Source organism: Cynocephalus volans, chromosome 1 (genome assembly GCF_027409185.1).
Source record: "Cynocephalus volans isolate mCynVol1 chromosome 1, mCynVol1.pri, whole genome shotgun sequence".
Taxonomy (NCBI): Eukaryota; Metazoa; Chordata; class Mammalia; order Dermoptera; family Cynocephalidae; genus Cynocephalus; species Cynocephalus volans.
Genome location: NC_084460.1, coordinates 41,355,744 through 41,372,358, shown reverse-complemented (window position 1 = coordinate 41,372,358; position 16,615 = coordinate 41,355,744). Strand labels below are relative to the sequence as shown.

Below are 16,615 nucleotides of genomic sequence, written 5' to 3'. Positions count from 1 at the left end.
AAGAAGAGGGTCTGGGCTCTGCTCCCCTCCCCACCACTGCAAGTGAGTGGGAAGGAGGTGCCTTCGAGCTGATCTCTCTCTCTCATTCCCACTCTCATGCTCGTAACTTCACTTCTCTCTGGGCTTCTTTCTTTCTCTGTGACAGCCAACTCCATTTGTTTTACTGATGAGAAAACCTAGGTGCAGAGAGAGAGGCGAGAATACGGTCACAGCACCAGGCTGCTTCTTAGTTGGGGGGTCCTGGAGGGGTGCACCCCCACACTGTCAGTCCATCCAGGAAGGTCTCGGTCTCTCCCTGTCACCTCCCCAGCATCCCTCTTGGAGCACTGGACATAGTCAGGGATGCCACGGACAATAAAATCCATTCATTTGACAGAGCTATTTAGCACCTACTGTGTGCCATGCACACAGGTGCTGGGGACACATCAGTAAACAAAATAGATAAAAATTCTGCTTGCATTATAGGGGAGGTGATAGATAATGAGCAACTTAATAAAAACTAAGGATGTTGGATAAATGCTATGGTGAGAAAGCAGGGAGGTGGTATCTGGTGGAAGGCAAGGAGCAAATTTAAATAAGGTCATTAGGGAAGGTCTCTCCAAGAAGACATCTGGAGAAAGACTCCAAAAAAATAAAGGAGCAAACTTGGAGCAGAGTGAAAGAGGGAGGGAGAGGTGGGGGAGGCCAGGGAGGTGATGGCAGGATGGAGTCTTGTATGCATATAAGACTTGGGCTTATTTTCTGATCGTCCAAGACTGGGGGCAGTCAAGGAAAACTTCCTGGAGGAGGCAGTGATGTTTGTTTGGGGCCTTGAAGGCAAGTAAGAGTGTGACATCTAAAGACGTTAAGGAAGGCAGTACCATCTGGTGGTGAAAAACTCCTCTTTTGGAAGGAGACCCAGGTTCAAGTCCCAGCTCTGCAGTTGTTCCCTGTGAGACCTTGAGTAAGCTGCCCCATTTCTCTGAGCCTATTTCCCCCTCATCAGTAAAGCACAATAATACTAGTTCCTACCTTGCATAGTGGTTGACAGGATGAAATGGGGCTGCACAGACCCTGGTGTGTGGCAGGGGCTTCATATATGTTTGCTGCCATCCTTCTGGGAAGGAGCGCATTCCTAGGAGTGCCCTAACAGGGTCACTATGCCAGGCCTCATCTCTGCTTCCCTTCCCACTGACCCCCAGCCCCCCGCCACCTCCCGAGGGTCAGTTTGGTCCAGACACCAGGTGAGTAACCATGCCAGGGGCTGGGATCTTCCTTAGGAGAGATACAGAGTCTTGTTATCTACAGCCTGCCTCTCACCCCAGGGCCTTTGCACATGCTGATCCCACTCTCTTTGACGATCTTTCCCTCCCCATACCCTTCCCTGATTATTTCTTAGTCATATCTCAACAGAAATGTCACTTACTCCAGGGAAAATATCTCTGCACCCCATCAGGACAGGAGTCCCTGCTCCATGCTCTTATAGCTCCTGAACTTTTTTTTTTTTCTCAGCTCATATCATAGTCTGGAATAATGTCTGTCCTTGCCACTAGACCACGAGACCGTGTTCGTCTTGTACACGGCTGTGTCCTTGGTACAAAGGAGGTGTTCAATTTATAATTGTCAGCAAAAACCACAGTCTCAGTTTCAGATCACCCAGTCCAACCCCCCGCCCACTATACTTGAAGGACTCTGAGGCCCCATGTAGGTAAGAGACCTGCCACATTGCCTGGCAGTTCTCCTGCCCCAAGTTTGGTCTCTTCCCGAGACACCCACCAGGCAGCCCCTTCTCCTCGGGCCCCTCAGACCACCGGGGCTTCACCAGCCACCTCCCCAGATTAGTGGGGAGCCAACTCAAGGAGGAAGCACCAGGCCGAAGCACGTTTAATTTTAATTTAGGAATCGGTTAAGGCTGCAGTCCTGCTCAGCTCCAGGCTGTCATTCAGCCTTCCTCAAGGCTGCATCAATTAGTTTAAAAATATTGAATGTAATTTTGCCTGACACAACATATTGCAGCTACTGCAAAATATAATTTATTTTAGAAGAAGAAATAATTAAACTAATTTGCATGTCAGTCAGCTGAACTGAGATGCCAAGAGGGGAGGGCCGTGGGGGACCCAGCCCCTGGCGGGGGCACCTGCCACTGGACATCGGGTCAGCTTGGGCCTGAGTCTGAGCAGTAGCTGTCACTGGATGGACAAACACCCAGGTGGCAGGAGGGCCTGCTGACATCGTATCCAGACCAAGCACTGAACATGGAGTCAGTTGACTTAGGACCCAACCCCAGCTCTGCCACTGACTCACCTATGGCTTTAGGGAAAGTCCTGCTCCTCTCCGGACCTCAGTTTTCTTATTAACTAAATGGATTTAACAATACCTCCTTCATGGGGTATTTAGATGAGCAGATGAGGTCACAGATAAGAAAGAATGTTACAAATTGGAAAATCCTGCACAGAGCTCAAAATTAATCAACTGATAGATTTCTTGTTTTATACCAGAGACATTTAAGGTGGCAAAAATATAAATTACTATTATCAATTATTATAAATGATATTAATTGTGATCAGGAGGGGCTCGGAGGAAGCCCATCAGAGGCAAGACATCAGGTGGGACTCTCCCACTTGATAGTCGCCCCAGGGCAGTGGTTTGCATACCTTGCTACATGCTAGATTCCCTTGGGGGCTGTTAAAAAACATCAGTGACCAAGTCTTGGGCATTAGTATTTTTTCAAGGCTCCCTAGGTGATTCTAATGTATAGCCAGCCTGGAGAACAACTGCCCCAATGTCAAGGGCATTGTATGCTGACCTGGGGCCAACCCAAAAGCTCTAGGGATTCTAGGTCAGCCCCAAATTCAGGGGTCCCTAGACAAGTTCTGCAGGTGGCAACTTTGGCAATTTAGAGGCATACCTCTTCAGGGCTTACCCAGCTGCCCTGCCTCTTAGATCTGAGACCTCACTCATGCCAGATGGGTCAAGGCTTTCTAAGAGGAGACCTGTGAACTTTTAAAAGAGGAGTTAAGAGAGGCCCAGCATAACCCAAAGAAATGGTGCATAGATGGGGGTCTCACCAGCAATGGGACCTACACTCCAGGAGAGGGACTGCCCACTGAGCAGTCCATCCTACTCTGAGGTCTCCCTTCTGCATGGCCTGTAGGATCCTGTCTCCCCCTCAAGCCCCTGCACCTCCCTCCTCCACCACCCCCCATTGCAGGAGAGGGTGCCTGGGGAGGACACTTGGGCCCTGGCCACCCCACCATCCTCCCTCTGCCTCGGCTGGGAGAGAGGTGCCTGTTCCTGGCTTTGAGCCTCACTCTCTCCTCCTCCTGAAAGCACCCACCGTCTGTCTGTTGAAGTTCTCTGGCAACACGCTCTTAAAAATAACAGCTCACCCGGCATTCCCAGTCACGACTCCCATCTCTCACCCCCCAAAAAGCCCCCTCTAATCGCTGAAGCAGCAGATCTGGGTAAGCTGAAAAGATTAGGTGCCGCTGGCTAAGGGGAGCTCCAGAAAGGGGTCAGGGTCTGAGTTAATTAAGGATGCACCCCCCCTCCTCTCCCTGACCCCCCAGGAGGTGGCTGCACCTGCCTTTCAATCTCCATTTCTGTCTTTATCAACACATGAGCAGCTGCAGCCAGCATTCACCAGAACCCCGAGTTCAGAGAAAGAAGCATCAGACCAGTCCCAAACCCCACAAAACTAATGGGGTGCCATCTGCCTGGAAGCTTCCAGGCTGTCCCCCAAAATAGCTCCCTTCCAGTGCAGCCAGAGGCCCCCATCATCCAAGTCACTGCTTGGAAGTGGGGTATCGTTTCCTCTCCCAGGGGATGTTCCTGAGGTTACTGGCAGCTGGGATATGTCAGTAACGGACACATGGCTAAGATAGCTGAGGACAGAGAATCAAAGAGCACTCAGAGGTCCGGGGCTGCAGGGAGGCTAGAAAGGGCTGACGTTCAGGATGCTGTTCAGAGAGGACAGGTGGGTTGAGTATTCCACATCTTAGAGTCATTTAATGTCATTGTTGAAAGAACCCGTTGAGGACATCTGTTTATTTAACAAATACTTTTGTGGCACTTGCTATGTGTTATATACACAGTTTTAAGCATTTTTCCAGAGATCAACTCAATCTGTCTCTTATCCAACCTGTTACTATTAGACCTGTTTTTACAGGTGAGAAAACGGAGGCACAGGAAGGTCAAGTGAGCTAGTTCAGATCACACAGCTACTAAGTGGCAGAGTTAGGATCACAATCTCCCAGCTCCAGAGTCCTTGCTTTTAATCACTATACTCTGTTCGTTTTCCAAGTGTGGAAACTGATAACGGAGAAGGCATAGTCTTACCCAAAATCAAACACTGGTCAGGGACACAGCCACGTCTGGGATTGAAGACTCCTTTAGTCTCGATCTTCCAGGCTTCATTCATTTGTTCAACAAATATATTAGAACCTACTCTGTGCCATATCCCACAATTCTGGGGGCCCAGAGATAAATAAGACAAGGGCCTTGACCTCAGAGAGATCCCAGTTGGAGGGGTGGGGACTTGGTGGTTTTGCTGGCCAAGACCCATCTCCTTGGATTTGTCTGGCCCCTTCAGGATTGGGTCTCAAGAGAGCAGAGATTTTAGAATTCAGTCTTTAAACTTTCCCATGTTTTAGTTTCTCCTTTGCGATTTGGGGATATAAATTGTACCAAACCACAGGATTTATGCAAAGATACTTGAAATGCTGGATATAGGTGCTCCAGGTGCACTCTGCTGACAGATGGAGATGGCAGTGGTGACGATAGTGTTGTTGGGGGCAGGGGGGAATGATGTGATGGTCATATTGGTGGTGATGGTGCAGATGGTGGTGGTGATATTGGTGATGGTGATGGGGGATGGTGGTGGTGGTGAGGGTGGTGACAGTGATGGTCTTAGTATTTGCAATGGTGGTAGAGAAGAGGGTGGCTCTGATGGATATGGTGGTGGTGGTAGTTCTATTGGTGATGGTAGTGATGGTGGTGAACTTATGGTGGTGATGGTGACAGCAACAGTGATGATAATAGAGTGTGATAGTGGTGAAAACAGTGATGGCTGTCCTGATAGTTATATTGGTTGGGGCAGTGATGATAATGCTAATGGTGGTGCTGGAAATGGCGGAGATGGTGACGGTGGTGATGATGCTAATGGTGTGATGGTGATGGGATGGGACTGGGGATTATGGTTGTGGGGTTGTGGTGATGATGCCGGTGGTGCCAGTGCTAATGGTAACAGTGGTGATGATAGTAATGGTGGTGGTGATGGTTACAATGATGATTACCCACTTATGCCCACATGTCCCCAGTCCTGGTCCTTGTATCAGCTTGGTCAACCCATAAATCTCTCAGGGTCACCCCACTGCCTGATCTTGTCCTGGTAGCAGATAGGGGCTTGTCTAGATCTCACACTTGGGGCCTCTCACCCCACTCCTGTGCTCTTCTTACAGACAATCATGCCCAGCTATCCCGGGCATCCCTAAGGATCCGAATCCTGGATGTGAACGACAATCCCCCAGAACTGGCCACGCCCTACGAGGCAGCTATCTGTGAGGATGCCAAACCAGGCCAGGTACCACCAGGGGTTTGGGACTGGGGGTTGCTGCCAGGACTGGCCACGGGCACCCTCCATGCAGGCTGGGAGTGTTCTCAACCTCACCATCGGCTCCCTGCCCCCTCCTCACCCTTCAGCTCATCCAGACCATCAGTGTGGTAGACAGAGACGAGCCCCAAGGCGGGCACCGCTTCTATTTCCGCCTGGTGCCTGAAGCCCCCAGCAACCCTCATTTCTCTCTGCTCGACATCCAAGGTGAGTTATCTCTGAGCCACCAGATCCTCAACTGCATGGAGGGAGGCGCCTAGCCTCTGCCCTCTTCCCTTGTCACAAATGGAGGAACTGAGGCCCCTAGAGGCCAGTGTTGGGTCTAAGACTACACAGAAAGTCTGGGCCAAACCAGAGCTGCCACCACAAAAAACCAGCAGGGTGTGGCCTGGCAGAGTGGAGAGGGGGCACCCCAAGAGTGGGGAATGGTAGATGGGAAGATACAGAGAGGGGATAGATGGGGAGTGGTTGGGCCCGAGTCCAGGCTGGAAAGAGCCCCTGTTCTAAGTGAAGATTGAAGTAAGCCACGTACACACACTCCCTAACGTGCAGTTTAAGAAGTGCTTTGTCCCACTCACACTTCCCTTTGCACCCTCACAGCTGCTCTGGGAGATGGTTTTCCTACTCCTCTCCCCATTCTGCAGGTGATGAAACAGAGACTCTAAGAGGAAAAGGGACCCACCCAGGGTCATACGAGGAGTCAGTGGTGGGGCTGGGATTCAAACCCACACCTGTCTCAGGTCCGGTGTCCTCCTTCCTTAGCTCATTACCTTGAAAGCAAACTGCCATCCAACCTGGGCTGAGTCCATGAGTCCATGGTGAGACCCTCACCCCACCTCCTCATCTGCCTCCCCCGCCCCCGCTACAAGTTCCTCATGAAGTTGAAGTTTGAACCTTTAAGGAATGCACTGAGGGGAAGGGGGGTGTCAATGGACTAGGAGTGAGGGACCTGGGTCCCAGCCCAGGCTCAGTTGATGACTCTCTATACAACCCTGGCAAGTGTCTGTGCCTCTCTAAGCCTTAGTTTCATATCTGTGGAATGGGGCTGATAATGCCTACCACCCTGGGTGGCTAGATGGCCCCAGTGAGAAGAGGGCTACCAAGGTATATTGTTATACCCAGAACGTGTCACTTCCTACAATTGAGCAATTATTTATTGAGTATATTACTGAGCATTTGTTGAGACACAATGTCTGTGTGTCAGGCTCTGCTCTGGGCCCTGGAAATGCAATGGCAAACATCACAAAATCCCCACCCTCATGGAGGTGATATTCTAGTAAAGCAAGACAGAAATTAAACAAGAAAATAATATGTTGGGAATGATATGCGGCAAGGGGTGGAGGAATGATGCAATCTCCACAAGAGTCTGGACTTAATTTTGTTCAGTGCTGGACCCTGGGTGCCTAGAGCAGTGCCTGGCACATAGTAAGTGTTCAATAAAATGTGCAAAATGAAACAGTGAAAATTAAAGCAGGTTAAGAGTAGAAGCTGTTTTAGATAGGGTGGCCCACGAAGGCCTCTCTGAGAAGATCCATGATGAGTAGGGATCAAAAGGAAATGAGGGAGTGAGCCATAGATATAACTGGACACAAAACCATACAGGTGGAAGAAACAGCAAGTGCAGAAGCCTTGAGGTGGGGGCAGGGCTGGGATGTTTGAGAAACAGACCTTCTTGGCTGGAGCCAGTGAGAGACAGAACCAGGAGGAGATGTAGTCAGAGAAGCACTGGGGACCGGATCATATTGGTTCCTTCTGGACCTGCAGCAAGTCTGGGATCGCCCTCAAGATCTTGACACCCTCCCCCGCAAAAGGTGAGGCTTTAGTGGCCTCTGAAGTCAAACCCACCTGTATTCCCAGGAGTCATATTAGAAATATTTAACAAGTCCAGCTCAGATAACCAAGAAAGGACACTGATGTAAGCTGAAGCAGGACCCTAGAGCCCCTGCTGTGCCAACCATTAACCCCTTAGTGGCTGATTGTGTCAAAGTTGGGGAGATGCCTGGAGGAAAGGCTGAAGCAGCAGGGAAGGACTTGGGGGGGGCCACAGTCACAACTATTTAAACCTTTTTGGAAGTATTTTGATATTTTCACAGCCAGTACAGCCTGGCCTACTCGTTATGCCAATGGTATCCTGAGCTGGGCCCAGGGGACACAGATAGCCCTGGCTCTGCCTCACCAAGTACACAAGTCTTTCCAACCCAAGGGGCCTGAGGTTCTGCCCCAGGTGCTTCTCTTTGGCTGGGGGCTGGCAGAGCTCCTATCCAGTGTATAAAGCTCGGGGCGGTGGGGGGGGGGGTGAAGGACAGGGTGGCAGCAGTGTGCTGAGGTCAGAACAGCCACGGAAGGTCCCCCTTCCAGTCCCTTAGTCCCCTTCTGAAACATGCCAAGCCCCCTCCTCCTCACCATATAAATATCCTAGGTGACAAAAGGCTACCCCAACCCATCTGTTTCTTTGTACAAATTTGTAGCCAGTTTGGAAACGTGATTTATAAATATTGCTTTTGCAGCCAGGGATTGACACTGATGTATGTCAGGCCAGATGGATGGATGTAGTGCTGGGCGCAGATCCCACCCACAAGGGTGGGGTAGGGGTCTGGGGAGGCCAGCAGCTCCCCCAACCGAAGCCAGCTGCTGCCCAGGATGGCAGCTTGATGGGTTCAGGGAGATGATGCCCCAGGATTCCCTGTTATGGGGTGGGGAAGTGGCAGGGACCAGAGCTCTCAGAACATATGGTTCCATGGCCAAAGACAGCAACCCGGAGAGACAAACCATCTCTGTTCTTGCTCGGCAATTTGAGGTTGAACCAGTGCCAGCCTCTCATTTCTCAAATCTGCCTACTTCTGTGTGCCTTCATTACCACTATTTTCTTATACCTAAAACACACAATAGCTTCACAAATGGTCTTCCACATCCACTCCTGTATTTCAGATTATCAGCTGCCTTATAATGTATGCTCAGCAAGGATAGGGACCATGTCTGTCTTGTTCATTGCTGTATCGCCAGGGGCTAGAATAGTCCTGACATATAGAGTGCTCATTTCATATATGCTGTTGAATGAATGGATGATGTGTCACTAGGTCACTTCTTTGCTTAAAACACACCAATCAGTGGCCTCCCATTGCTTTTAAGAAAATAACCCAAATTCCTTACCATGGCCTCCAAGACCTCCCCTGATGAGTTCCTGTCTCCCCCTCCAGCCGAATCTTGACTCATGCTAGCTATTGCTCTCACCCCTCCAGCCAGAGAACTGCTTTCAGTTCCTTGAGTGTGTTATGCTTCTTCCAACCTCAGGGCCTTTGCACAGGCAGCTCTCTCTCCCTGAACTCATCATTCAGGGCTCAGGAGTAATGTCACTTCTTCTAAGAATCTTTCCCTGACCTCCAAGCTGGGTCAGGTCCTCTATTACGTGCTCTTCCTATACTTTTCCTTGGGAGCACTCATCATCGTTCCATGGTTGGTAATTGTAGACTAAATTGTGTGTTTACTTGATTAACAGTTGTCTCTCACATTAGAATATAAGCTCTGATCCAGGGCTATGGTTGGCTTAGCTCTCTACCATTTTCCCCCGGTGACTAGCATGGTGCCTGGCACATAGGAGTTAATAAAAATTTGTTAGGTGGATGGAAGGAAGGAAAAATTGACAGATTGGTGAGTTGACGAATGTATGATTTCACTGGATAAATTCAGACAAGCCACTTCTCCCTGACCCTGAATTTCCATATATATAAAATGGGGATAATGCCACAACTCTTGAGTTGTGAGGATTAAACATTACTATGTATCTAAAGTACCCACACCTTCCTTGATGCATAAAAGGCATCCAGTCAATGCAAATGATCCCATGTCATTTCCTCTGTTCCCCATCTTGCCCTTGAATCACTCTTCCCCAGTGGAAGGCAAATGTTTCCACAGCTGGGGTAAACTCACCCTTTGGCAGGAGGGCTAGAGTTCAAGCCAGAGCCTGAGGAACTGACCCAGGATCACCAGGTAGCCCAAAAGTTGTGGTTCATTCAAGCATTGTTCAAGACTGGCTTAGTGCCAGGCGCTGGCTGGCTGTGTAGTGGAGAGACAGGCACACACTAACTTAGTGCAACGTGACAAGTGCTGTAACAGAACTGTGCGTGGCACCTGAGTAGTCAGAGCAGGGAAGGGGGAGCCATAAATCCTTCCTTCCCAGGGAAGCAGAGAAAGGAGGCCACATAAAGGAGGTGACATTTCGCTGGAGCATGACGGATGAGGGATTTGCCCAGGCAAGAAGGTGGAGAGGGTGTTCCAGATAGTGGGAGCTTTATGAGTAAAGGCAGGGCCCTAGACAGGCAGCCGCTGTATGGTGCAGTGTAGGGGAAATACAGTGGACTCTGAAAAAAATATTAACCAGCATTGGTTGAGAATTTCTATGTGCTGGGAGCTACTCTAAGGGCCATGCGTGAATCGTACCATTTAATCCTCAAACCTACGTGATACTCTTTTTCTCAGTTTACAGATGAGGAAACTGAGGTCCGAACAACCTAAGTGAGTTTCCCAAGCTAGTAAATGACAGACTTGGCATTACTGTTTAATATTTTTATGGAAATTTTCAAATGCGTGGGAAGGATAATATAATGAGCCCCCATGCGCCCATCACCTCGTGCGCAATCTTCATCTCATGACCACTTCCTAGATGTGCCCCAGGTCACAAGTCAGTCTGTCCAAGGGCTCCTTTTCCTGCATTGTGTCCAAGATGACGAAGGCCAGATCTGGGGCACTGGAGATGCTGGGGAAGGGACTGGGTTAACTGGGGCCACCAAGCTGGGAACGGAACCCAGGCTGCAAAAGTCTCGGGTCAGAGACACCAGCCTGAAGACTGCAAGGGCAGAGAGAAGGACTGAAGGGCCCCCAGCAAGAAGGCAGGGCCCTCTTTTGCAGAGTCGGCTGTAAAGGGTGGGGACAGCAGCCAGCTGGGCTCTGAGCATTTCATACCACCACGTCGTACAGAGCTAAGAGGAGCTATCAAAATGATGGAGGGCCGGTATGGCCTGACTCATACAGAACAGGTGTGTAGGAGGAGGGAAGGGCAGAGGAAGTGGGTACCACCTATCACCAAGCCCAGCCTGGCTTTCCCAGCAACAGGCTGAAGCAGCGCAGTGGGTACCATGTGTGTTCATTCACTTTCCCCTTTGGCTGCCTATGTAAAAAGGAAGATGTGGGTAAGGAGACCTTGTCACTCTAGAGTCCACTCATCAGGCCCCTGTGGCCATACCCCCAGCCTGCTAGACTCAGAGAGACTTCTGAGCCGGCTACGGGATGCTCAGCTGGTCTCGGGGTCTGAAGGACAGAAAGATCCCTCAGCCAAAGTCAGATGCCAGCCAGCATTCAGTCCTCGCTGATGACCCAGGATTTGTCAGGGCCCAGCAAACCACAATCCAAGGACCACAGGACTCCTAGGGCCAAAATGCACCAGGCAGCTGGGGTAGAATCTAGAACAAAAGCAGGCTGTTGAAACAAATGGCCAAAAAAACAAAAATTGACATAGCCAGGGACAGGACCTTGGCCCAGCTGGGGAGAGAATCTTGGAATAGCTGGGGACAGGACCTTGGCACAGCTGGGGACAAAATCTTAGAATAGCTGAAAACACAATCTTGAGACAGCTGGGAATAGAATCTTGGGGCAGCCGAGGACAGAATTGTGGGCTATATGGCTGGAGACAGGCTCTTCGGGCAGTTGGGGGCACCATTTGGGAACAGCTTGTAACAGAATTTTGGGAGATCAGGGAATAGACCCATGAGTCAGTTGGGAGGCAGTAACATTGAAACATAGGGAGGCAAATCTCGAGGTGGGATCAGGAGATGGCTAGGACAGGGGAGCTGAGCCCAGGACCCAAGTCACATGCCACACTCTTCTTCTGGAGCAGACAACACAGCTGCAGTGCACACGCAACACATGGGCTTCAACCGGCAGGAGCAGGACGTGTTCTTCCTGCCCATCCTGGTAGTGGACAGCGGGCCACCCACGCTGAGCAGCACGGGCACACTCACGATCCGCATCTGCGGCTGCGACAGCTCCGGCGCCATCCAGTCCTGCAACACCACCGCCTTTGTCATGGCCGCCTCCCTCAGCCCCGGTGCCCTCATAGCCCTCTTGGTCTGTGTCCTCATCCTGGTCGGTGAGTCCACCGAGAGCCACCCACCCCGCTCAATTGGCTCTCGTCCTGGAGTCCTGGGTTTCCTCACCTAGCCCCCCTGCAGCCTCAGTTTCCCTCTCCATACAAGGATAGGCTGGCCTGAACATTTCCAAGCTCTGATATGCAGCTCCCAGGAGAAATCTAAGTTCAGAGCTGCCCCACCACCAACTCCAGATGGTGTCAACCCGACCTGGGACTGAGTTCACACAGGCTCACCCTCTACACAGCCCAAATCTCTCCCTAATTTGTAAAAACCAAACATATTTTTTTAAAAATTCTCTCATGTCTATAGTCCTTTTTAATTCTCTACATAGGGCTTTTAGTAAAAAGGGCTCTTGTGAACCTTGCAACCACATGGCCAGCTATATCATCCCATTTTTCAGATGAAGAAACTGAGACTCAGAGAGGTTAAATGGCTTGTATAAGGGTACACAGCTGATTTTTTTAAGATGACCAGTGAGGGGATCTTAACACTTGACTTGGTGTTTTCAGCACCACACTCTCCCAAGTGAGCCACAGGCCAGCCCTACAGTTGATTTTCTTACATGAAATTAGGTCTTCTCACCCTGTGTCCCCTGTTACTCTAACTACATCACCTACTATAAATCTAAACTGGGGGCAAAACCTTAAGGCACCTGGGGCAAAATCTCAAGACATTGGAGGGGGGTGCAAAATCTACACTAATACCAGTCCCACCAGCAGCCATTTGAATCCCAAATTGTCACCAGTGAAGAGGTCAAGTTTCAGGAGCTAAAATGGATTCCAGTGGCCATAAGCCCCACAAATACAGAAAGGCAGTGATGCTTCACTTGTGCTTACTGGGTTTCATGGTGCAGCCAGAGCTGGAGAAACTCAAGGGAGGTGTGGATTGCAGATACCAGCTCTGCTTACTTCCCTGAGAGATGACAGCTGTCTCTCGCCCCTCGCTGCCTACCACTGGTGTGGTCGCTGCATGGCCTCCAGGGACCTTCCCCTGGCCAAGATGTATTTCTTCAGTCCCTGCAGAGGCCTTGGGCAAGCTCCTCCTAGCTGGGAGGCCCAGGAGCCCCTCCCTCTCCACCCCAGCCCATTGCTCAGAAACTCTTTTTCCAGAGGGTGCACTTTACAGCGGTTTCATTTTCCGAGGCAGTGCAAACAAATTTCTGCCTAATTGCCCACAAACGAAGAAAGTGCACATCACTGCTCTAAAGGTGATGGGAGGAATCGCTGATCAGGCCTGGCACATCTGTCGCCCGCCACTCGCAATCCCCACCATCTGCTCTCATGGGCATCCCCCTCTACAGCTCCTAGCCGTGAGCTCCAAAAGCCATCCATACATCTTTTCCACTTCTCTCCTGATACCTTCCTTCCCTTGAGTCCTCCCTCTGGACCTGTCCCCAGCCCCCACCTCCTTCCCTGTCATAGCCACCTTGTTAGGTGGTGAGCCAGTACCCTACCCCATGGCCCTAGCAGCTGGCTCTGGCCACTGACCCGGCAGGAGCTGTTTGGAGCAGCAAGAAGAGTCCAGTGCCTGGCACAGTACCCAGCACATGTCCAATCCATCCATCCATCCATCCACCCACCCATCATTATTTATTTACATATCCATCCAAAGAGTCCCTCTATGTGCTATACTGTGCTAGGCACTGGAGTTCATCAGTGAACAAGAGATTTTTAAAGTCCTGAGTAACTAAAATTTGGGGTTGCCATCACTGAGATGGGGAAGACTGAGGGTGGGGAAGAAGGGAAGATTATTTCAACTTTGGATATGTTAAGTTTGAGATTCTCTTGGTCAACCAAGAGAACATGTTCTATAGGAAATTGGATGTACAATCTAGATTTCAGGGGCGGGGTCCCAGCTGGAGTCTGAGATATGGGAATTGTCAGCTTCTAAATGGAACTTAACGACATGACTGAAGGAGAGTGCCAAGAGAGGGAGCAGAGATAAAGGACCAAGACCTGAGTCCTGGGACATCTGACATTAAGAAGTCAGAGAGGTGAGAAGTCTGCTTAGAAGACTGAGAACAAGTGATGAGCACAGTGGGAGGAGGAGGACAGTGTGGAGCCCTGAAGTCAAGTGAAGAAAGTGATAGGGATGATTCATTCATTGACTCGCTCTTTCACTCACCCAGGTCTCCATTCAACTCTTCATTCATTCACTCCACAAGCATGCTTCAAGTGCTCACCACATGCCAGGTACCAAGCTACAGGAACATTTCTCAGGTCCTCAAGGGTAGTTTAACGTGTGTATTTTGGGGTGGGGCGACAGACATGTTAACACAGCAGGGTCTGGTTTATGATAGAGCTGTGGCTCTCAAACTTGAGCTGTCTCTTCATCACCAGGAGGACTTGTTAAAACACAGACTGCTGGGTGCCACCCGGTAGCTCTAGGGCAGGACCTGAGTACTTGCATTTCTAACATGTTCCCAAGGGATGCAGCTGTTGCTGGCTCAGGGGCCACACTTTGAGAACTGGTGTTATAGAGGGAGGAACCTCTTCCCCGGGGACCTTGGAGGTGAAGGCACTCAACCTGGCCTGGGGCTCTCAGGGAAGGGCTCCTGCTGGCCTTGACCCCAGACCCAAAGGCCTGAGAGGGAGCTCAGGGCTTCTGGAGTGAACAGAGAGGGCAAGAGTGAAAGAGAGGTCAGGGTCAAGGGCATCTCTCACTCCCCCAGCTCCACCTGTCTCTCAGCTGCCCCCTTCATACTCCCCAGCACCTAGTCCTCAGAGTGTATCTCTTCGTAGACTTGAGAATGGAGACCTCGGAGGTTGAATCCAGCCCTCAACACCCGTGGAAACCCTTAACTCTGCTCTCTGTTCACCACCCCCACCCTCAGTGGTGATCTAGTCTCCGTTTGCATACCTCCCGAGATGGGAAGCTCACTACCTATCGGCAGTCAGCTCGGTTCTGATTGTAAGAGGTGGAAATCCAGGAAGATTTGCAGGATGTTGAGGCTGGGCCCGCTCCAGGGCGGAATGGGCGGGAGGGTTGGTGGGTCCGGATAATGCTCTGGGCGGGGCTCGGCCCTCACTCGCCCCCTCTGTTTCCTGCGCAGTGCTGGTGCTGCTGATCCTCACCCTCAGGCGCCACCATAAGAGCCACCTGAGCCCGGACGAGGATGAGGACATGAGGGACAACGTCATCAAATACAATGACGAGGGCGGCGGCGAGCAGGACACCGAAGCCTACGACATGACGGCGCTGCGGAGTCTCTACGACTTCGGCGAGCTCAAGGGCGGCGACGGGGGTGGCGGCGAGGGCGGGGGCGGGGGCGCGGGCAGCCCCCCGCAGGCCCGCCTGCCCTCGGAGCGCCACTCGCTCCCGCAGGGGCCGCCGAGCCCCGAGCCGGACTTCTCGGTGTTCAGGGACTTCATCAGCCGCAAGGTGGCGCTGGCGGACGGGGACCTGTCGGTGCCGCCCTACGACGCCTTCCAGACTTACGCCTTCGAAGGCGCGGACTCGCCGGCCGGGTCGCTCAGCTCGCTGCACAGCGGCTCGTCGGGCTCCGAGCAGGACTTCTCATATCTCAGCGGCTGGGGCCCGCGCTTCCGGCCCCTGGCCGCGCTCTACGCCGGCCACCGCGCCGACGACGAGGCCCAGGCCTCCTAGCCCCAGCCGGGACCCGACTGGACCCGAGGACAACACATTTCCCCCGCTCACCCCTTTCCCCAGCCCTCCCACCCTCCCAGGGCGGCCGGACAGGAGGGGAGACTTATTAGGGGCAGATTCCCCGATCCCCCCCCCTCCAGGGGGTGCAGCTTTGGGGCCCAAGGTGCAGAATTTTGACCAACGTCATTAAAACTTCGGCGAGACGGGGCACTGCGTGGCTCTGGAGTCAAGGGGAGATGGGGGCGGCGTTGCTGCGTCGGGAAGGCGTGGGTTACTCAACCCTGGTCTGAGCGAGACTGCTGGAGGAAGGACGCTGCTTAGATGCCCCCCCCCCGCCACCACAGGTTTTCTCGCATCAAAGTTAAGGAGAAAGAAAGGCTGTTCGTTTACTAAGCACCTGCTATGTGCTAGGATGCTGTACAGAGACCATCTCAGTCGTCTAGAAACAGTGAGGTGGGGTCCTGCAGGTAACAGATGAGGAAAGCCCCCCAGAGAAGTGGCTGTGACCTGTCCAAAGACACCTAATCAGTGATGGTGGAGTCTCTGGCACTGACCAGCTGCCTGGCCTTGGGCAAGTCAGCTCACTTCTCTGGGCCTCAGTTTCCTCATCTGTCAAATGAGGTTATTAGCAGAACCTACCTCAAAGAGATGTGAGAATAAAAGGGATTCGTATGTGTCAAGTGGTTAGGACAGTGCCTGGCACATAGTAGGTGTTCAATAAATGTTAGCCTTTGCTACTACTATTATCCTTGTCGTTATTAGAACCCCAGGGTGTCTGCCTCTCAAGTCTGAGCTCTGCCTTAGCTGCTCTCCCCCTTTTCCCAACATCTGCAAGGGAGGAGGAAAAAATGGTCCCAATTGTCAGCTCCTGATTCTGCCCTAAGTAAGGGATAAGGACACCCTCGGCGACTGTGGAGCTTTCCAGAGTCTCAGACCACGTTAATAGGACACCTGACAGGAGTCCCAAGAGAAGACAAACTGGGCAGCTCTAGGACTTGGTGGGATGGAAGAGTTGGCAGGAGACAGAAAGGTCGGAAGCCACTGGACACCTTATCTGTCTAGTCTGGGAACCCGTCTATGGACTCCATCTATGAACTCCAAATTAAGAACCCCTGGACTAAATTGTCTCTAAAAGTTTCCAGCTTTAAACCATATATGATTATAAGATGTAGGTTATATGTCCTCCCACCCTACTCCTACCCCCAAGTGATTCATGTGATTTGTTCATTCCACGTTGATCTGGTATGAATTTCAGCTGGGTATTTTTCATCAAGGT

General features: G+C 51.5%; 1 protein-coding gene across 1 annotated transcript in view; it reads left to right on the top strand.

The window, feature by feature from the left end:
* The window catches only part of CDH22 (cadherin 22), a 68,006-nt gene extending 52,667 nt beyond the window's left edge, over positions 1-15,339 (top strand). The window contains exons 8-11 of the mRNA XM_063078720.1: positions 5,439-5,560; positions 5,680-5,797; positions 11,481-11,732; positions 14,786-15,339. Of these exons, the coding sequence (XP_062934790.1) occupies positions 5,439-5,560; positions 5,680-5,797; positions 11,481-11,732; positions 14,786-15,339 (1,046 nt within the window). The remainder of the gene's footprint in view (positions 1-5,438; positions 5,561-5,679; positions 5,798-11,480; positions 11,733-14,785) is intronic.
* Positions 15,340-16,615: the final 1,276 nt, after the last annotated feature.